The sequence below is a fragment of the Pantherophis guttatus genome, chromosome 2, assembly GCF_059756535.1.
Source record: "Pantherophis guttatus breed Tessera chromosome 2, ASM5975653v1, whole genome shotgun sequence".
Lineage (NCBI taxonomy): Eukaryota > Metazoa > Chordata > Lepidosauria > Squamata > Colubridae > Pantherophis > Pantherophis guttatus.
Window position 1 is genome coordinate 159,081,349 of NC_142064.1, and position 21,771 is coordinate 159,103,119.

Below are 21,771 nucleotides of genomic sequence, written 5' to 3' on the forward strand. Positions count from 1 at the left end.
AAAATGAAATACAAAGTTCCATCCTTGCACAAATTCCACTTATAGAATTCAAGGGGCTGGCTTTTCAACCTTATTTCCTTACAAATAATTAATTATCATTCTAGGAAGAGCCTGTTGATTTAGACAAAAATAATCTAGCCCAGTGTATTGCGTCTTAGAATGACCTGAGCAATATATCTGCAAATTTAAAAAAGGAAAACAGACCAAGTGCTTCTGACCAGTTTAATGGATACAAGATAGACAGTGTATCACAGTCAGCAGTGAGTGCTGTCCAGTTCCAAAGGAACTGGCCATTCTAATTTGGAATACTCTGCTCTCCAGGAGAATTTAAAGACAGCACAGAAAACAACCATATTACTGGATCTCAAATACCCATTTGCCTCTTAAACAGGCCTTTGTCCTCTCCCCCATTTTACAACCCTGAGGTAGAATTTTCAAACTTTAACAAGCCATTCATCTTCTCAGTTGTGATTAATTTTGTTAAACAGTCATCAGGACTGTTTGAGCTATCATGTGTTGAATAATGAAGGTGGATTCTTTTAAGCAAACTATAGTTTAAATGACATTATCAACTGGTTTATAATAAAAACTATTGTTTCGTGTGACATCTAAATACGTTCAAATATATTTCAAATCTGTTTTGAAGTTGGCCATGACAGTCTGCATTGATATATTTCAAATTTCCTGCTAGCATGCCTACTTCAGAAATTTAAAGATTGTTCAGCCCAGATTTTATATACCAATCTATTACATCATTTTTATTATGTATATCCAGTATTTCCATTAACTTGTATTTCCAGAAAACTGAAGTGCTATTATGATATGCAACTTGGTCTAGTTCCTCAATTTGTTGACTGAGAAAACTCACTGAATATAGAGTACCTCTCTTCCTAGTTACTTGTGGTTACAAGTAGAGCCTAGCACTGTAACCCTAAACAGATTTCTTATGGATAAACTCACTGAACTGAGTAAGACTTCTTTCTAAGTTTACTAACCCAGAGCTGGCTTGTTACTGTGCAGTTTACATCTACTTAGAAGCAACTCATGTTGTATACCACTGAACTAGTAATGTGTGGCGTAGATTTCAACTAAGGATAAATAAAATGCAAACAATTAAGTAAAACCACTTTAAAAAAATACCTACTGTTGCAAACAGATTAGTACTGCTGAAGTCAACAAAACTGCATTTTAATTTAGGGCCATCACTGAATGAATTGTTTGTAGACTAGGAAATTAAAGTTCTTTGTTTCCACTGGCTTTAATGGAAAAAAGGAATTTACGATACTATTACAATTTTATTCTTACTTCCTGTAGCTTTAAAGCAGTTTTCCCCAATCTGCAGCCCTTAGATACTGATGGTTTCCATCATTCCCAGTTAACATAAAACAGAGTTGGACTGGTCCTCAAATTTAGAGTGCTAATGTCCAGAAGATATAAACAGTTCAATATTGGAAAAGGCTGCTTTAAAATTGCTTTCAGATTATTCTAAATAATAGTTTTATGCTGTTGAATATTGTAATTCACTTCAGAATCATTTTAAAAAACTTTTAATACGTCATTAATACTTAAAAACTTAATTTACAGGTCAAGAAAAATATAATTAATAAATGGGAATGTGCCATCCATTACCTTACTGTTTAAAATAAAACATATGCCTAAAAGTTTCAGTGCATTGCATGCATCTGTTACTTGATAAATGTGAGAACTGTATTAACGCTTTATTAAAATGCGTTAATAAAACTATGTAGTTACAATTTTGAATGTCAAATCATGTTTGCATCATTAACACAATTGTAGGCTTTCAAAAGCAATGGAGCAAAGATGGTGAGGAGTTGGGAAGATACCAGATATATTGTAATAGAGAACAGTAAGTTACATATTTTGTCCAGTAGCAAAACGATTTCATTCTGTATCAATCAGAACTATCTTATTTGTTATTATCTTCCTGAGAAGAAGCAAATTAGCTTGTGAGCAACAAAGAAGATTATCCGATCTCCAAAGTTCCTCACAGTAAAGTCACAGAATATTCGCAACATTGAGTTTTTGCATTTCAGGTCTTAGCTGGTTCTGCATACTATTGTATGTAAATGATAAGAGCCAGAGATTTCCCTCTAGTCTAGGTCTTTAGAAATAAATATTAGTACGTCAGCGTATCTTGCTTTCCCTCCTTGATGCCAAAATGGCTGGATGCAGAGCACTTCCAATGCAGAAAGGCTTAGTTCTCCCCTCATGAAACACCCCTCCCCCTTATCCAACAATCTCAGAAACCACCTCTTAATTTTAACCTATTGGCATACTACAAAATGACAACCTATCCAGAATTTATCCCTGTCATTTTATGGAAGGCAACAGAGAAAGTTGCAAGATTTCTAAAGTGACACGGTCAAATCACAGCGTCGTTTCCCAAGAGCCAACCCAAGCTGGCATCGTTTTAAATTCAACGGTCTTTATTCTAAAAGGATTTTTATAAGGCAAGCTCATTGTATAATTACAGACTTTCCTGCGCCTCCAAGGCCTCGACGCGTCGCACACCACACAACCTTTCGCTGCCTCTCAGAAGGCAACCTGAAATCGATGTCGCTCCAAAATCAGCACAACTTCCATTCAAAAGAGATGCGTTTCAGCCATTCCCCAGGCTTACACAATCCACTTTGCATAAAAGAGGCTGGGAAAATGGAACACATTTAGCGATGTGGTGCCTCTCCAATACCGGTTTCCCCTCCCCTCCCCACGCAGGAGCCAGAGAGAGGAAGATGGTTGGTCTGGAAAGAAAAGGGCCTCTCCTCGGCGACGGAGGGAGACGGATTTGAACCCCCTTCTACAATGCCTCCATCCTTTCCTCACCCCAATTTGTGGAATACACCCCCCCCCACGCCCCCGATGATAACTCGGGCCCCGCGTGTCTCTGTCCCCCGCCCCCCCACCCCCGCGAACGCCGTTCCAGCCGCAGGCTCCATTTTAGCTTCCCGCAGTTTCTTTTCATTCACGCCAGAAAACCCCATCCAAGTTTTGGATGCCTTTTTCCAAGCAACGCTAAGCCGGTTACCTGCTCAGGTCCCTGAGGTCGGCCAGGCGGCAGGTCGGTGCTGAGACAAGCGATGCGGCAGCTGCTGAAAGCTGGTTGGCGGAGGAGGCGCGCTTTATCCGATTGCTATTAGGCACGCAGGTCTCTCGGCTAATTTGCCTCTTTCGTTCCCGGTGCTTTGGCGCACACTGAGCTCTCTGCGCTCTCCGTTTCTTTCTCACTGTCTCCCTCTAGCTCCCGGCGCCTATTTAAACAGCCACCACCTCCGGTGGCCACGCCACATGGGCTGACAGTTTGCTTTTTTGCTTCAGTCCAATGAGAGCCGGCGCTGGGCCTCCCGGAGCAGATCCTGGGGCGATGCCAGGCCCTGGCTCACGGGAGCTTCTCGCGATCACCGATGGGGAGGAAGGGAAGCAAAGAGCAGCGCCCAGAAGAACACGCGTCGTCGTCCATACCCTCCCTAGGCACCATCCGAGGCCTCTCAAAGCCTACAAAATGTCGGCGAAAGGGGGGGAGGGGGGGAGGACACAACAACGTCACTGGTTGGATTTTAGTCCGAAACGATTATTTGAGACCCGTGATAGTTATGGATGGATTTTGTTTAGATACCCGTTTTTTCCCCTCGGGAGCGCAAGGGCGGTTTTTTCCTTCCTTCGATCTGCGGGGCAGGGAAGGCTAAAAAAAAAAAAAAAAGCCGGGCTGGCGGTGAAGTCACTGGGAGAGTTTTGTGGATGTTTTGTGTGTTTAAATGCTAACCACTACACCAGAATGTTCGCCATCCTCTAAGAGTCTTTACAACCGCATTTACTTCACCCTCCTCGCACATACCTTTCCCCCGCCCCACGAAACTTTTGCTACTCGATCGACGAATAAAGCTACGATCACCGTCTCTCGGTGGAGTGGATTCAGCAGCGCCACCCACGGACTTCGCTAGCCGAGCCCCCCGCCCCCCAAGAGTCGCGCCTTTTTCTCCCGGCCCACTTCGAGACGACTACGTGATGCTTTCTCGAGAGCCACCTGGTGCCAGCGGCTGCAATGGGGTGGCGGCGGAAAGGGAAGCCCGCTTGCTGACTAGAAGGAGGCTTCCTCATAAGCGGCTGGGCCTGCTCGTGTGACAAGTGTGGTGCGGGATGCACTTGAATTCATTTTCCCCAGCCTCAAGGGAAAGATGAGCGGGTGGGAGATGCAACCTTGCTTTAGGAATCACGGAGTAGCTGCGTGTATGCAGCGTCTAGTGAAGCCTGGGAGAGGAGCATAATGAATTCCTTTTCCCAGCCAGTCTCCTCTTCGGCAAAGGAAAAAAAATTAATTAGGCAAGTTTATCCCTTTAGACTTTCGGCCCAGCACTCTGCCAAACGAGTCTAATTGGCCGCAGGGCAGGCGCTCTTCCCTGAGGAAACGGCTGGTGTCCTAGGAGATCAACGCCAGTCGCGCTGCTTGTCTTGCTACACTCTGACCGAGTTCTTTAAAACCCGGCTAAAATGAAATACACAAAAGAACACATTTCTTTCGGGGCCCTGGGTCATTGATAGGAGTGCCCAATCAGAAAGCCGAGAGATGTAGGCGTGGTTGCTCTTCCACCAATCCCAGAGGCTGTGTGGGTGTTGCTAGGAGATAGGGTGATATGGTGACTGTATTTAGGGGGACGGGTCTGTTTAGGAAATGAAGCTGTTGGTGATGCAAGAAGAGCTTGTGAATTGTGGCTTATTTCAGGTCATTCACCTCAGAAGAGTACGAGCTTCCCGGGTTACTACCGTTCAGTCTTTCAAGTGGACTCCAGATCGCTTCAATCCAACTTCCAAGGATTTTATTCCTGCTGCATGGAAGAATATAGGCCCAAGAAACGGTTAAATGTCCTTAAATAGTGCCCGACTGTTTTTACATCTTTTGTCTTTCAAGATTTGCTTCATGGCAGAGTGTAGGATCCTCTGACTAGGATTAAGAACTTGAACTATCTTGTTGGCTGCCTTTTGTATTCTGCTGGTTATCTTTTTAAGTGTGGCTTTCTCCATCTCTTTGGTATGTTTGTGAGTTCCGAATTTATTCATAGATTTGTGCTTGCTTGGCCCAAATATAATACTCCCCACTCTTTATAAAAGCAATACAGAGCCTCCACCAAAGCTTTAAAATTTAAACAGTCTTTAAAGTGTCACACTCTTTGTGATTGAATTTTACCCAGAGTGTAGTAGAGAGCAGAAAAACGTTCAGTGTGAACTTGACAGGCTGAAGCCAAGTCACTTTTTGAAAGACGATGTTACTTATTGGACACTACAGGTATATTTTGAACATAAGTGGAGTATAGTAAGCTGGGAAAACACAGTTCAGATCCCTATTTATGAATCATTTTAGAGTCTGGTGGCTTTCTGGTGCACTGAAATATAATTACCACCATTCTCAACCAGCATGGGCATCATGCTATGTTAGGTGTGCTATGCATTATGCTGTTATGAAGACTCACTTCTGTTTCTATGAATTCTCTGCAGTAGTTTTTTAAAACATGAGTTTGTACATTTTTATCTAAAATCATATAACATTGCAATTTCAAGGAATCCATTGTTTCTTTTTATAATGCATTACTGCTAATTGAATGTATTATTATTAAAATATATTAAAATAAGAACCTTTGCTGTGTCATGTTTCAATTTCCTTTCCCCCAGTGATTCTATTTATTTAAACCATTTTATTCCTGTTTTCTTGCAAGAAAAACATTTAGATTTTAGATTTCAAAAGATGTGGACAGTCTCTAGTGCAATTTTCGTCAGCCTAGTGTCCTCCAGATACATCGACCATCATCCCAACAGCATGAGACTGTTATGGCATTCTTGAGCTACAGGCACTTTGAATGGTTAATCATATCTTGTTTATAGTTAATACTTTATTATTTTAATTAAGTAATTAGTATTTATTGCAAGACTGTTGGACCTGTGATTATATCTCTGATGCTATCAGACTCTTGAGTACCCTTTCCGGAGTTTCCAGACTGATGCTTCTATTAATGCCCTTGGCCAGTGTTTCTTAAAGTGTGATCCTAGGACTTTTAAAGATCTCCCAAGACACTCTTAGGTCTTCAATTTTTATTTTATAATAATAAATTAAGTTATCACATTTTAAATGACACATATTCCTCAGAGAGGTTTTGTGCCCCTCTATGTGCCAGGCTATGTTGAAAAATAATACATTAAAATCCCATCAAACAATCACAGTTGTGAGAAGTAATAGTGAATGTATCAATTTTAAATGGAAAGGAGGCCAATAATAATAATAATAATAATAATAATAATAATAATAATAATAATAATAATAATAATTTTAAGTGGAAAGGAGGCCTATAATAAGAGGAAACACTGCCCTAGGCCAAGAATCCTTCATCTGAGGCTTCAGAGTTTCCAACAGCCTCACACATATTAAAACATAACCCTCAGAACCCTTGTAATTTTTAAAGTGAAAGCATGGCTATTAAATACAAGGAACAATAACACATACTGTTTCATTAATGTTTATGATGTTTCAATAAATGTTAAGTATTTGTTTCCTTTGAAGTGCAGCATACTTTACAAAGAAAATTTAATAGTTCAATAAAATCTCAGTCCTTTATATTGTAATTGCGGATTTTAGTTATTCGTTGAGATTTTTGGGGTTTGTTGGATTGAATGTAAGGTGATTTCTTTGGTTTTAGTCTTGATTGAACATCAAACTTTGTCCCCTCGACAGCCAGTGGATCTACTTGTGCTTTTCTTGGAGATTCTTCAAGTCTTTTGGGTTCATTGATAATCTGGCATTTTTCTACAAATCAGAAAAGATAAAAGAAATTAATAGCATTTTCAAACAATGCCGATACAAGTAATAGAGACTAAAGTAAACTGAGAAAAGAGCATTTTTTCACTCCCATTTGTCATTGCCAGCTTTGAAGACAGCTGGTTGCATTAAGGTTGGCTTTAGATTAAGTCAAATTAGCATTGTCTATGGACACAAACTTTAGATAGAGACAATACATTATCTGTGTGTGTCTCTCTCTCCTCCCTCCCTCCCTCCCTCCCTCTCTCTTTCATTCTCACAGAACTAGTAAGGGAGAATATGGCTGCTTCGTTTACTCATTAATATTTCAGGCTATTTTCATATGACTGGAACCAAGCTATTATTCTATTCAATAAAAATACATAGATTAGACCCAATATATTACAAGCCTATTAGTTTACTCAATGCAATAAATAGACCATATGCCAGGTTTCTATATTCGAATGACTGGATTGTGTTCAAAGCAATGTTATTCCTGAGGAGCAGGCTGGTTTTAGAGGGCAACATTCAGTTTTGGACTACGGTCTTGTCCTTCACCATTTGCTGAAAAACACTCAACTTCTCCCCCACTTCCCACTGCTGCCCAATGTTCCCTGTTTTGCAACCTTAGTTGCAAAATTGAATTTATTCCAGCTCTTGAATTTATTCCAAGGGATAGAGAAACTCTGGAAAGATTAAGGCAATACATCATTGGCAAAAAGCTGCTTCTACTTATCCAGTCTCTCTAACTCCTCTCTGAGAGTTCTATGTTATTATATTTTATCTTTTTTAAAATTATAACTTAAGATCGTGGATGTTCCTAATACTCCCGCCTTCTATTTTGTCCATAATAACAACCCTATGAAGTAGGTTGGGTTGAAAAAGTGGCCCAAAGTCACCCAGCTACCTTACACGTTCATCTTTCTGAAGCTGTTCCAACTTACAGAGGTTAAAGGAAGGTTACATATTAGCCCTCTTACTTTTTAACTTCTATATAAATCAAATCCTTGAGGCACTTATGGTCCTTGCTCACCACCCTCCCCTCATAGTAGAATGAGCAATTCAGGCACTTTTATGACATTGTAGTCATCATGTCATTTTCTTAGACAGGAATGAAAAAGGCACTGGCCTTTTTGCATTTAGAAGAAAGATTATAGATATCCTCAATTAACAATGACAACTGGAACTAATGCAGTTGTTAAGCAACATGGTTGTAAAGCTCGACATCATCTGACCACATGGTTTAGTGATGGCAGCTCTGCCCCTTCCAATTGCCTTCATTAAGCAAATTTCATGATGTTATTAAGCGTGATGTCATGTGATCACCATTTATAACCACCTGCCATCTTCCCCACTGACTTTTCTTCTCAAAAGCCAGCAATGATGGTCACAAATAATGATCCTTTGACTGTGGGATGCTGCAATGTTATAACTGTGAGCCAGTTACAAACCACCCAGATTGCAATCATATGACAAAAGCGATGCTGCAATGGCCGCAACTATGAGGACTGGTTCTAAGTATCATTTGTTCACCACTGTTGTAAATTAGAACAATTGCTCAATGAATGGCCATTAAAATCCATAAATAGGAAATTAATGGGACTCCCATTAAATGGTTATAGGTAGTCCTCGACTTACAACCATTCTTTTAGTGACTGAAGTTACAACGGCAATGAAAAAAGTGACTTATGACAGTTTTTCACATTTATGATCATGACAGCCTCCCCATTGTTCTATGATCAAAATTCAGATGCTTGAGAACTGACTCACATTTATGACGCTTGCAGTGTCCCAGGGTCATGTGATCAAGTTTTGCGACCTTCTGACAAGCAAAGTCAACAGGGAAGCCAGATTCGCTTAACAATCATGTTACTAACTTCACAACTTCACTTAACAACTGTGTCAAGAAAGGTTGTAAAATGAGGCAAAAATAACTTAACAACTATCTTGCTTAGTAACAAAATGTTGGGCTCTATTGTGGTTATAAGTTCAGGATTACCTGTACACTAAATGCCTTGAAATGTTGTACCACACCTCTTTAACTTGGAGTGCAGATCTCATTGTAATTTCACATCCATTAACAGAGTTTCATTCAAAGTGACATTATATCACTGTGGACAGTATGGTTTTCTTACTGTTCCTCAGGTTTCTTTTAATATATATTTTTATTAAAACTTTTAAACCAGAAGATAATATCTTATAAGATAATAGCAAGGAAGACAAAAGAAAAATAAATAAAAGAAAAAGCAAAACATACAAGAAAAGGAAAATAGTTAAGTGGTTCCTCAGTTTCTTCTTGCTTCTGAAATCTTTTTTCTCTATTTGAATACTCTAGAATCTATTCAAATTAAGTTTATTAGAGCCATTCTCATAATTCTAAAATGTATTAAGAATGCTATCTTATATTTGGAGATGAATTTGACTTTTGTAGATATTAGAGCTTGGTCCTACTCATCCATGTTTCATTAAAATAGGCAGGAGGAATGGATTGTGAAGATGGCAAAATTAACAAAAATGGCAAAACTGAACTCTTTGATCATGGATAAAACAGTTAAGTACTTTTATAAAAGACTGGAAAACTTTTTGCTAAAAATGGAAAAAAAGGTGAAATAATTATTTCTGGAATGACTGAAAAAGGACTGAATAAAGGGGCTAAAGGGACTATTTTAATATTGAAAGAGGGATAAGGAGTTTGTAACTGCTGAAAAGAAGGTTGGAAATATTTTTTTTCCTTTATCTGTATTATTTTCTGTACTTTTTTTCTTTCTTTTCTTTTTATATTTCTATATTTGTCTTTGAACTACGTAAAATTCTCAATAAAAATTATACTAATTCTCCATTTATTTGGTCCCTTGGGACTGTTTTAAATTAATATGACTTAAGAAGGCTATTGACAAAATTCATTCATTAGGTTTTGCAATATACAACCCAAGCTCATGAGGCTTTGAAAATGCCAGAAGTGGTTTCCAGCAACAGATCTGTGACACTGATCTTCAAACTAATCTGAACCTAATGTCCAGTCCTACAATTTGGGAGATTTTTTTATAAGACTTTGTGCCAGCTTCCTATTTATCATCCATTATAACAGTGACATTTCATAGGCCTTTACTTTAGCATTGCCCTCAGCAGTCTTTGGACACTATACACTATATGGATACCTTGTATACCAGCAGCTATACCCATATGGGGATGGCTCAACAGAGTCCCTGAGCCACTGCCCCTTTGGTCTTCCCTTTACACAATTTTGCATTATTACCGGTATAAGTTTATTCTTTGCTATATTTACTCGCTCTATATTCACCTTGTAAGTTTTATATTGCTATTTTTGGGCTTCGTTTGATTTGATTTGGGGTTCTAGCCTATCATGGAGGAAAGGCAAAGCATTAAGAAAAGCTGAATGTAAGATACATATCTGGATGTTTGATTATCAAAAGCCACAAGTGTATATATCTAGAGCTAGGTCTATACAGGTAGTCTTCAACTTATAACCATTCGTTTAGTGACTGAAGTTACAATGTCATTAAAAAAGTGACTTATGAACAGTTTCCACTCTTATGACAGCTGTAATATTTCAATGGTCAGGTGATCCAAAATTGGGCACTTGGCAACTGGCATGTATTTTTGACAGTTGCACTGTCCCAGGGTCATGTGACAACCATTTTTATAAACTTCCCAGACAGCTGCTGGCAAGCAAAGTCAATGGGTGGGGGGGAGTTAAATTTCCTTAACAACAAGTAATTCACTTAAAAAACTGTGGCAAGAAAAGTCATAAAATGCAGCAAAGCTCACTTAACAACTATCTTGCTTAGCAACAGAAATTTGGGGCTTAATAGTGATCATAAATCAAAAACTACTTGTATCCCAAGTACACAGATATGCATATACAATCATACACAGCTATGCATATAAAATCATTCAAAGTCAATATCAATAGATATTGTTCAATCTATTTTTATGAGCACTTTTTCATATGGAAACTTTAATCTGTACAGAACTGGTATGGTTCTATGGGAGCTGAGAATCTGTGTTTCCTCATTTCTTACTGGCTTAAACTCGTTTTCCAATAGCTCACTGGCCCATTAATTTTCCTTGATGTCTTTTCATCAAGATGGAAGTAAAAATCTCAGCTACCGTATTTTCCGGCATATAAGACGACTGGGCGTATAAGACGACCCCCGACTTTTCCTGTTAAAATATAGGGTTTGGGCTATACTCACCGTATAAGACTACCCCTCTTCCAACGCACACCAAATAAAAATTAAAAAACATTAACTGGCTCACCCACAATGTAAAAGCAGCTGTGCTAGACCCAAAATGGCCCCTGCAACAAACAGGAACCTCACACAGCCACAAAAAGCCCAAAAAAACAACTTTACACTTTACACACACAAAATTCCACATACAGCTTTGTGAGATTTTGTGTGTTTGTGTAGTTAGAGTGAAACACTACAGAAACACACTAAATCTCAGAAAGCTACACAAATATTATTTTATTTTTATTTTTATATGAAAACTAAATTTAAAACTTCCTAAACTTTAAATGGCTAGGTCTAAAAAAGAACAACTAAAAAAAAAATCCAATTAACTATTTTTTTTAAAGCTCCCAAAGGGGAAAAAAACTTACCCAATAGAACAGGAGTCTCCAACCTTGGCAACTTTAAGACTTGTAGACTTCAACTCCCAGAATTCCTCAGCCAGCTTTGCTTTGCTGGCTGAAGAATTCTGGGAGTTGAAGTCCACAACTCCCTGCCTGCTTGATTGCAGGCAGGGAGTGGCTTGCTGATGGAATGGATTCAGGCAAGCGAAGCAAGGCAAGCGTTGCGATTAGCAGCTAAGGTAAGCAAGCTGGAGGGGGAAAACTTTTTTCTTTTTACAGGGCTCTGGCGATCCCAGCTGCGTTGCCTGATTGGCAGGCAACTCAGCTGGGATCGTCAGAGCTTGCAGAGCCACGTAAAAGAAAAAAAGTTTTTTCCTTTTACATGGCTCTGGCATCCCAGCTGAGTTGCCTGATTAGCAGGCAAAGCTGGGATCATCAGAGCTTGGATCGCCAGAGCCATTTAAGGCTCGTCAGAGTCTTTCGGGCTGGTCTGCCTGGTTACAGGAGAACGACACCCGGCGTATAAGACGATCCCGGACTTTTGAGAATATTTTCATGTGTTAAAAAGTTGTCTTATACGCCGGAAAATACAGTATGTTATTGTGGCCTTGCTATCTATTCTTTGTTGCTCTGAGGCCAAGAAAATTTTTAAAACTGAAATCTGTGAAAAAAATATTTGAAGTTGCATAGCAGATGGATTTTGTGCTACAGCTAACTCTCAGTGGTGGGTTCAAATTTCAAATAATAAATAAATAAATTTGATTTATATCTGTAAATTATTCAAGTTTCGTTGCTTGGCATAACAGAACCTTTGCTTTGGCCCATTTCAATGCCTTATTCTCAGCAGTACAAAATGGGAAATACAGTAGATGATGCCCTTGTGGAAATCCTATTTCATATATTTTTCCACTACTTTTTCTACAGCAATTTATGTTGCAGACATGCTTCTGCCTCCTAACAAAAAGACAAATCTGTTATGAGTGAGAGACATTTTTTTTCCTAATCACAGACTGGAATGCTACTATCACTAGTGTTGTTCTATGTGCATCAGCAGCAATTTTCATCAGAAGGCATAAAATGTCCTAATCCTAGAGAGATGACACCATGACATAGTTCTTTTCTATTTTATAATATTTTCATTTCATTTCATGTCATTAATTTATTTCTATTATATTTTTATGTTTTGCATTACATTATAGCTTTATATATTTTATTCAGTTGTTTCTTTTCTTCATTTTTAAAATCTTAACTTTAATACAGCTGTTACCCTGCTTCCATGTTTTTACCTTGCTGACAAATGATCACAAATAAAATGGACTTTGAAATTCACACATGAGCAGGTCCATATGTGTTGAGAGCTCATCTGATATTTAGCATCAGCTCCAACTGTGCCCATTCATGATCCCTGGCAATAAAATTAACTTTGATTACACTGCATTTCCCTGAACCACAGAATATAAGTAATGAATTGTTACAATCCATTCTGTTACTACTGTTCCTATAATCCAGATAACTTTCTCTTATATTTACTTCTGCTGATTTTACTGGCAGGAGCTGTTAAGTACAGAAATCACATCAGAATAAGTTAATATTTGTACTTCTCTTGGGAGATGAGAATCTTACATAACAGAGAACAAAACTGCATGCATAGAGTCCAAAAGGAGTACGCATCTCTACTGGTTAATATTCTACCCAGCCCTCTCATTGTCTGGTCCTTCACCCACATGATAGGGAAAAAAGTGTTGAAATTTTGACCCATAGAGAAGATTACGTATGACTCAATAAAATTGAGCCAATAATAATGAACGATTTTAAAAGTGGATCAGTTTTCATCATCCGGGTTTAAATATTGCAGCAAAATATGTACTGCAATTATGACAATCTCTTATTTTTCAATCCTTTTGCATCTTTTTATAATTCCCCAAGGCTTGGAACTCTAAAAATAAAACCCTAGCACAGTTAAATTAATTCAATTATTATTGTTTCATGTGGTCTTTATATTGATGTTATCTGTTTAATTATGTTTGTCAATTAAGTAGCTGTCTTAAGAGTTAACATAAATCTGTATTCCAACAAGTAAGGCAAGTCAGTCTGGGAAGCATGCAATTTAATTTATACGAATGATGGTGCAATTATTCTAGGGCACATTACGTACATAATTATGTACATAAAGAACAAATCAGAGGTGGTATTCAGCTGGTTTGCACTGGTTCAGGTGAACCAGTAGTGAAAATTTTGAGCAGTTCAGAGAACTGACAAATCCTACCTGGCTGGCCCTGCCCCCACCCACCCGTTTGCTGCTTGCCCCACCTGCCTGCTTGCCCCCACCCGCCTACTTGCTCCCACCCACTCACCACTTGCCCCGCCTGCTCGCCTGCTGCTCGCCCCTGCCCTCTGTTCACCCCACCCACCCTGCCCCACCCAGTCACTTCTCATCTTGCCTTCCTGGCATAACTGTTGCTTCTGTTTGGCTCCTCGCTTGCGTTGACCACATGGTCTCTGCAGGCCAGCCAGCTTGCCTGCCGCCCAACTGAGCGGCCCTGATCGGGCTGGGTAAGCCTGCGAGTTGCAGCCTAGCTAGCTGTCTCCCATGGTCCCATGTGGCACTGCCAGGTTGCCTGCCTTCGTTGCGGCCTACCACGCCACCCAACTGATATCCACGCCTCACCCATTCTGCTCACTGCAGCTGCCTGCGAAGGTAAGGCACTCAGCCGAAGGGCCACCTCGGGGTGGACACAGCGAGGCTCAGCTGCCTTTCAGGCCTGGCTCTTGCCAATCGCCATCCTTCTGCCCACATGCTGCCTGCTCTCCCTTCGCCTCGGGTCAGGGGATGCGCCAGTCCCCAGCTCTGACCTTCTCTGGGCCTCCTCCCACATGCCGCCCAGTCTCCCTTTGCCTTGGGTTGGGGGACGTGCTAGTTCCTGGCCTTGGCCTTCTGGGGCCTCCTCCTGCATAGCACCTGCTTGCCATTCGCCACACGTTACCCTGTTTCCACTCCTTCAGAGGCCCTGCCCTTACTCAATCTCCCTGCTTCCTCCCCCATGACCGCTTCTTTCTTCATCCCATGACCTTACCTTCCTCCCGCGACTGGTGGCAAAGGGGAAGGCCCTGAGCCGCCGCTGCTCGGCTCCCTTCCAGCCTGCATCTCTCTCCCCTTGTTGCAAGATGCCTGCAGCTGCCTCCTCTTTTTTTTGGGGGGGGGGTGAGAAGCTTCTAGCCGCCACTCTTTGCCAGCACAAGCAGCCTCCAGCAGCTTCTGCTGGCTGAGTTCCTGCTGGGAAAGAGCAGTGGCTGGAGGCTGCTCGCACCAGCAAAGAGGTGGCAGCTTCGGCCGTTTTCTGGGCTCAAAAACGGCCAAGAAATGGCCAAAACCTGGCCTGAAAAACGACAGATGGAAATGCCCTGTTTTCCGTCTCCACCCCAGCCATACGTTTTCAAGCCTGGGCTATTGCATATTGCATGCTTTTCACTTCAAGCAGCCCAGGCTTGAAAACGCATGGCTGCGGCGGAGGAGCAGTCCTCCTTAACATGCTCCAAAACTTGTTTGAGTTTTGAAAGAGGCGGTGGTGAGGCCCCTCCTCAAGAAGCCCACCTTGGATCCAGTTATTTTAAACAATTTTCGTCCTGTCTCCAACCTTTGCTTTATTGCGAAGGTTGTTGAGAGCGTGGTGGCACGTCAGCTCCCGCTGGTTTTGGATGAAGCATCACACCTAGACCCGTACCAGTCGCGTTTCAGGCCCAGGTACAGCATTGGTGTACGGCATTGGTCGCACTGGTGGATGATCTCTGGAGGGCTAGGGACAGAGGATAGTCCTCTGCCCTGGGCCTGTTAGATCTCTCGGCGGCTTTTGATACCATCGACCATGGTATCTTGCTGCGCGCCTCGAGGGGTTGGGAGCGGGAGGCACTGTTTTACGGTGGTTCTCCTCCTACCTCTCGGGACGCTCGCAAGCGGTGTTGGCGGGGGGACAGAGGTTGACCCCGAGGCCCCTCACATGTGGGGTTCCTCAGGGGTCGGTTCTCTCTCCCCTGCTGTTTAACATCTATATGAAGCCGCTGGGGGAGATCATTCGTGGTTTTGGGGTGGGGTATCATCAATATGCTGATGATACCCAACTTTTTATATCCACCCTGAACCAGCCCAGTGATGCCCTCGATGTGATGTCCCGATGCCTGGAGGTGGTTCAGCTCTGGATGGGGATGAACAGGCTCCGACTCAACCCTGACAAGACAGAGTGGCTGTGCGTACCGGCGTCTCGGTTCCAAGGGAATATTCCATCTTTGGTCATAGGGGGAGAGGTGTTGCCCCCTGTGGATAGGGCGCGCAAATTAGGCATCCTCCTGGATGCACGGTTGACTTTAGAAGACCATGTCACGACCGTGACAAGGGAGGCATTTGCCCAGATTCATCTGGTGTGCCAGTTGCGCCCCTACCTGGACCGAGATGCCCTACGCACAGTCACCCATGCACTCGTCACCTCCCGGATCGACTATTGCAACGCTCTCTACAGGGGGCTGCCCTTGAAAACCACTCGGAGGCTTCAGCTGATGCAGAATGCGGCTGCGCGGGTAGTGATGGGAGTGTCCCGATGCTCCCGTGTCACACCCCTCCTGCGTGACCTGCATTGGTTACCGGTTGCCCACTGGGTGAGGTTCAAGGTGCTGGTGATTACCTATAAAGCCCTACATGGCTTAGGCCCGGGGTATTTGGCGGATCACCTGCGTCCAGCAACAGCTCCCCATCGCCCCGTGCGCTCACATAGAGAGGGCCTACTTGGGGTCCCGTCGGCCAAACAATGTCGGCTGACGGCCCCTAGGGAGCAAGCCTTCTCTGTGGGCGCACCTACCCTCTGGAATCAGCTCCCCTTGGAGCTCCGGGTAGCCCCCGACCTTCGCTTCTTCCGCCGTGACCTTAAAACATGGCTGTTTCGCCAAGCTGGCCTGGATTGAATGGGGTTTTAATGGGAATTTTAGTTTTTATTGTTGAATTTTAATTGGACTTGTTGTTGTTTATTGCTGTGAGCCGCCCTGAGTCCTTGTGGAGAAAGGGCGGCATATAAGTCCAATAATAAAATAATAAAACTGCTCCAAGCCTGGTTCCTTGTGGGCGCTGGAAGTACTGGCCTTCCCCGCCCAGTCAGCCCACATTCCTCTCTCACTCCAGGCACCAATTCCCCCAGTGCCCCACACATGCAATCCCCCAAAATTTTCCGCAGAGAGGAAAAGTGCACTGAGGCCACCAGTGGGCTTGTTAAGGCATGCAAATTGCAATATGTTACCGCTAAGCTCTGTGGCTTCCTCACACAAGCGTGGGAAAAAAATTGAATGCTTCAGCCAGAGCCGGGCTTGGAGCAACACAGCAGCAAGTCCAGGTGCTCAATCTACTCCTCAAACTCCCAATGCCCGAACCGGCAAGCTGGGAGAGATTCTTCATTGTGCTGGTGAAAACGTACAATATGGACTGAGTGGGCTTTTTTCCTTTCCCCCCCGCCACCTCCCCATTGTGATTCAGCGCGGCACAGACAGCCGAATGGAGGCGGAAAATGGGCTGTTTCCATCGGCCCTTCTCTTTTTTTCCCCTAGCCTCCTTTTGCCAGTATGCGCAAGTCACGCTCGGCAGGCAGTCACGCTCTTTAGATGGGCTTTTGTCAGCCCAAGAAGGTGGGGGGAAGGGGCTCGGAATGGTACCTCGAAATCACCCTGTCTCTGCAGCATTGGCCAGCCTGAGCCGCCCCATCTTGCCTTGAGTGACATCAAGGTGGCCATGCCCACTCAGTCACATGACCACCAAGCCATGCCCGCCAAGCCATGCCCACAGAACCAATAGTAAAAAATTGTGAATCCCACTACTGGATCTATTCCTTTTCAGGTCACTGACTCGCAGAATGTCCACATTCAATCTTGATGTTTTGGCTTTTCTCTAATAGCAACATGAACATGTCCCATAGTTTTTATACGGTATGTCCTAATAACATTGTCTTCATTTCACTATTGTCCAAAATAAACAATACCTTAAATAACTACTGTTCTTCTTTTCACACAGTTTTTGCCATGGATACAATGCGGTTACCTCACTGTGCATTTGGTTGCGTGACATGAGATTGGAACATGCGCTTCTGGCTGCCATAAATGTATCCTTTCCTCTATGGTTCCCAGGCACTGCCCTCTATAACCATTTTGACTTAAACTGCAGGTGAGACGAGATATATCTTCCACAGATATATCTTCCCATGTAATGCCTGACTGGTATTTCAGAAATGTCTTCCAACAAAGGGTTTTTTCATGATTGAACTATTCATTGTATTTTAGGGCAGTGGGAGGACACTATTTTGCCAAAGTTTATACTTGTTTGCTAATCCAATGGGCCGCTTTCAGACGTTACTGCCGTAGCCACTTGCTGTCAGCATAGCCATTACTCTGCAGCTTTTATTGACTGTTCTCTCCCACTTCATCTCTTGCTCTTTCTCATCTTTTTAGCCTGACAGGTCATAAATGCAATAGAAAGATATTGGGTAAGGTGGGATAGAATTCTCCAATGTTCCTTACAATGCTCTGAATCTGTGAACTTTCACATGGAATATTTTTGAACACAGCTTTAGTGCTTTCTTGAAAAAGCATTAGACTTTTTTCAAAAATATTCAAAAATAGTCTGGTTAACAGGCCACAAGTGTGAGACAGGGAGGGAACTTCCTCTGGAAGACTGGGAGAACTCCTTCCTACTCCATCCCACATTCCTCTCCACAACTGCAATTTGTCTGGAAACTCCAGCCAAATGGAGTCACAAATTTGAAGACATGGAACATGCCATTTTAGGCTGCCTCTTCCATTCATTTTCCTACATTCTACATTGCCTATATGCAGGATCTGAAAGCAAGATAAGAGGGTAATCACCATTTCCAAAGCAGATTACCTAATGCCAAGCCCTCCATAGTAAGTATATGAGATAGATGAATATCAAGCTTCAACATAAATCTTCTCAAAATCCATCTGTAGATGGTATCAAATACCTAGCCCAAAACATTATTCTATGGCACGAAATTGTGGACATTTGCAGTATTAAAGGCAGCAGTTTTATTTTAGTTAGATGTATCCAAGATTAGGAATTAGTGTTTTTGTAAAATTGCCAGATGAGGTTCACCAGTTGAGAACATGAAACGTTAGGAAAGTTGCTGTAACATTTACATGTGCAAACAGTCTTTGTTTTATCAATAGGTTCTTGACCTGTGGTATCTCTTCTATGCTCAGTTCACAAAATCTTTGATGCAATAGATGAATCTCTATGTAGCATCCCTGGAGCTCCATATTACCCTCCCTTGCTACCACATGGCTGCCAGCATACGTAAGTATTACGTAGCTACTGTTAAATCGGAACACAGTGTTAATCTGTAATTTCATGATATATTTTCTATTTCCAAAAACTTTCCAAAAAGTTTTGCAATAGTAACTAACGAATTATAGTCTTGGAGGTATTATAGAGAATCATCTGCAGAGAAATTGTCCAATTTGTAGAAATCTGATAAATTCATGTAATAAGCATTAATGACCATAGAGTGATCAGTAAAAGAAAGAGACAAAGAGACAAAGTGAGGAAGAGTTTTAAGTCTAATAATGGAGATAAAAATGCTTAGTTGATTCATATGGGCAAAAAAGAAAATATTGGTCAACTGGTGAAATAAGAAATGATTTAAGTGGGATAAAAAAAAACAAGCTATTAAATATTAAAATAATTAAGTTATCTGGATAAAGAGAATTAAAACAGGTTGAGTAGTATTTTCTACACATATAGTAAATATATTTGTATGCATCCATGCCAACTCATTTTTCCAGGGTGGGGAGGAGGGGAGACAAAAAGTATCAAAACATTCCATCAAATCATAGCAGTACTATTCTACAAAGCTTTGGTAAGACCATACTTAAAATACTACATCCAGTTTTGATCACCCCAATACAAAAAAGATGTCGAGACTTTGGAAAAAGTTCAGAGAAGAGCAACATAAACAATTAGGAGTCTAAAAGCTAAAACATATGAAAAATGACTACAGAAACTGGGTATACCTAGTCTAGTGAAAAGAGGGACCAGGGTGACATAATAGCAGTCTTCCAATACTTAAAGGGCTGCCACAAGGAAGAGGGGGGCAACTTATTTACCAAAGCAGTTGTGGGCAGGACAAGAAGCAATGGATAGAAACTAACCAAGGAGAGAAGCAACCTATAACTAAGGAAATGAGAGAAATTAATCAGTGGAACAAATTGCCTTCGGAAGTTGTGGGTGCCCCATTGCTGGAGGCTTTTAAGAAGAGACTGGATAGCCATTTATCAGAAATAGTATAGGTCTCCTGCAAGAACAGGGGGTTGAACTAGATGACCTCCAAGGTCCCTTCAAACTCTGTTACTATTATTTCAAGATTACTAGTAAGATTCTATTTAAAATTAATTAACAAGTTAGTTTCCATTTCCCTCATAATCTTTTCAACTGTTAATAGGTTCTGAGAGTTTCCTTTAGTAGCATTGGGGTGGAAGGAGGCTGCAACTTTAATGTGTACCCTATAAATCACTTTATGTGCAAGTCTCACAGGGTTGTTTTGGGGGGAATGTGGGAGGATAGAGCATTATGTCTACCAACTTGAGTTCCATAAGAAAATCTAACCTAATAAGTAAACAAATAATCTGTTATTGAATCTTATAAAATTGAATCTTACAACGAATCTTAGAATGCATTGACTGAAATTATTTTAAATCTCTACCAAGCAAAACTTGAGTCATAAGCACAAAAAACAATATTGTATTTCCACCTATGAATAATTTATTAAAAGTAAAATAATAACAATAAAATAATTTTACTTACTGAAATGTAAATAAAATTAGTGAAAATGGCAGATGCTAAGTAAAAGCGGTAATATATTTATATTCAGTACAATATAGAGTATCTACTTCTGAATAGTGAAAAGAGTAGTTACCAGACTTTCAGCTTTAAAGAACATTTTGTCATATGTTCTTATTGCTTAGGAACACCAGACTTGGATTTTTATACAGCGGAAAGGAGATGGGATGTAATCAGTTTAAGTGTAGGAAAGCATACCAAAAAAGCACCCAAGAATACAACTAACACTTCCTTACACTTGGATATTGTGGAATGTCCAAGGAATACATGGGGGAAACCATTAGAGACAAGTATGCTGTCTTCCAGAAAGTTCCACAGAATATTATTTGATCTATCTATAGCCAATGGTTAATTGAGCACACAAATGTGTTAGTTTCGCACTCAGTGAAACACTGAATTCTAATGTGGTGAATATGTAAAGGAAATGAAGAAAATACCAATGGAGTCTGTCATAAGTAAAATAGAGAAATTTAGGCTTCAAGAAGCCATTGTGCTATATTTGAATTATATTACTGAACTTAAATAACCATGGCTTTATACATTATACATACCTTGATCAATGTTTTTGGGGCTGAGAACTGAAGGACTTGATCCCATTTCTAACATTTGCCAAATTTCCTCCAAGGAACTAGGTGCACTAGATGATAACAGACTTTGCTGGGATAGGCTTGGACTTTCTCTTCTGAGCTGTTGAGACTGCTGTACCACAGGGGCTTTAGATACTGAGGGATCTGCAGTGCAGTTTCTTATACATGAGTCTAATCCAATCTGTGGAAATGACCAATGTCTGAGATCAATGTCATGTGGAAATAGATGAAAAATATTAAAAAATAAAAAATGGAATAAATTTTTAAGTAAAAATTTAAGAAAATGGAACAGAACACATTTTGTAGAAATCAGTGCTGTGATTTCCCAATTATGTGGTCTTTTTACTGCAGAAGCTTCTTGTCCAGACAACTTCTGCATGATTTTCAAAGCTCTTAGCAATAATTTGGCAATACAATTTGAGTGAATCACCTTCGTATGAGCCTTAGTTTCAGTTTCTCCATATTCTACTACATATATACAGCACTACACCAAGAAACAGGCACAGAGGTTAGGGCAAAATGAATGCTTTTGCAGAGGAATAAACAAACATGACAGCTGTAATGTTATTTTTTTTCTTCAAACACATGAAAACTTTGAAACAGCAAAAGAAAAGGGAGGAAAATCAGATAAATCAACTAATCCATGGACAATCAAATGAATCTGAAAGTCTGGCACGAACTAGTGAATTAGAATGGAAGTGAGGATGGAAGTGAGGATGAATTAAAAAAATTAATTGCCTTTGCAAAAAAAGAAAAAGAAGAAAAAAAAGAGAGCACCATCACATATGGAGCCTCTAAAAATGAGAATCGGTTGGCAATGAGGTGTAATTTAATGACAATGAATATGTACATATATATGTCTCTCTGGTCTCAAATTTGTCCAATCACTGCAATATAGGTAATAAAT

General features: G+C 41.0%; 2 protein-coding genes across 14 annotated transcripts in view; both read right to left on the reverse strand.

Annotated features, from left to right (window-relative positions):
• Window positions 1-4,095, reverse strand: part of FASN (fatty acid synthase) — a 56,423-nt gene extending 52,328 nt beyond the window's left edge. Inside the window, exons 1-2 of the mRNA XM_087887119.1 lie at window positions 3,635-4,095; window positions 3,047-3,513 (exon numbers count right to left, since the gene is read on the reverse strand). The gene's annotated coding sequence lies outside the window, so the exon portion shown is untranslated. The remainder of the gene's footprint in view (window positions 1-3,046; window positions 3,514-3,634) is intronic.
• A 2,410-nt stretch (window positions 4,096-6,505) lies between these two features.
• The window catches only part of CCDC57 (coiled-coil domain containing 57), a 61,980-nt gene continuing 46,714 nt past the window's right edge, over window positions 6,506-21,771 (reverse strand). For all 13 annotated transcript variants that reach the window (XM_087887127.1, XM_087887121.1, XM_034412931.2 and 10 more), the window contains 2 exons: window positions 20,829-21,045; window positions 6,506-6,808 (listed from right to left, as the gene is read on the reverse strand). In XM_087887127.1, the coding sequence (XP_087743253.1) occupies window positions 6,609-6,808; window positions 20,829-21,045 (417 nt within the window). In that variant the 3' untranslated portion in view covers window positions 6,506-6,608. The remainder of the gene's footprint in view (window positions 6,809-20,828; window positions 21,046-21,771) is intronic.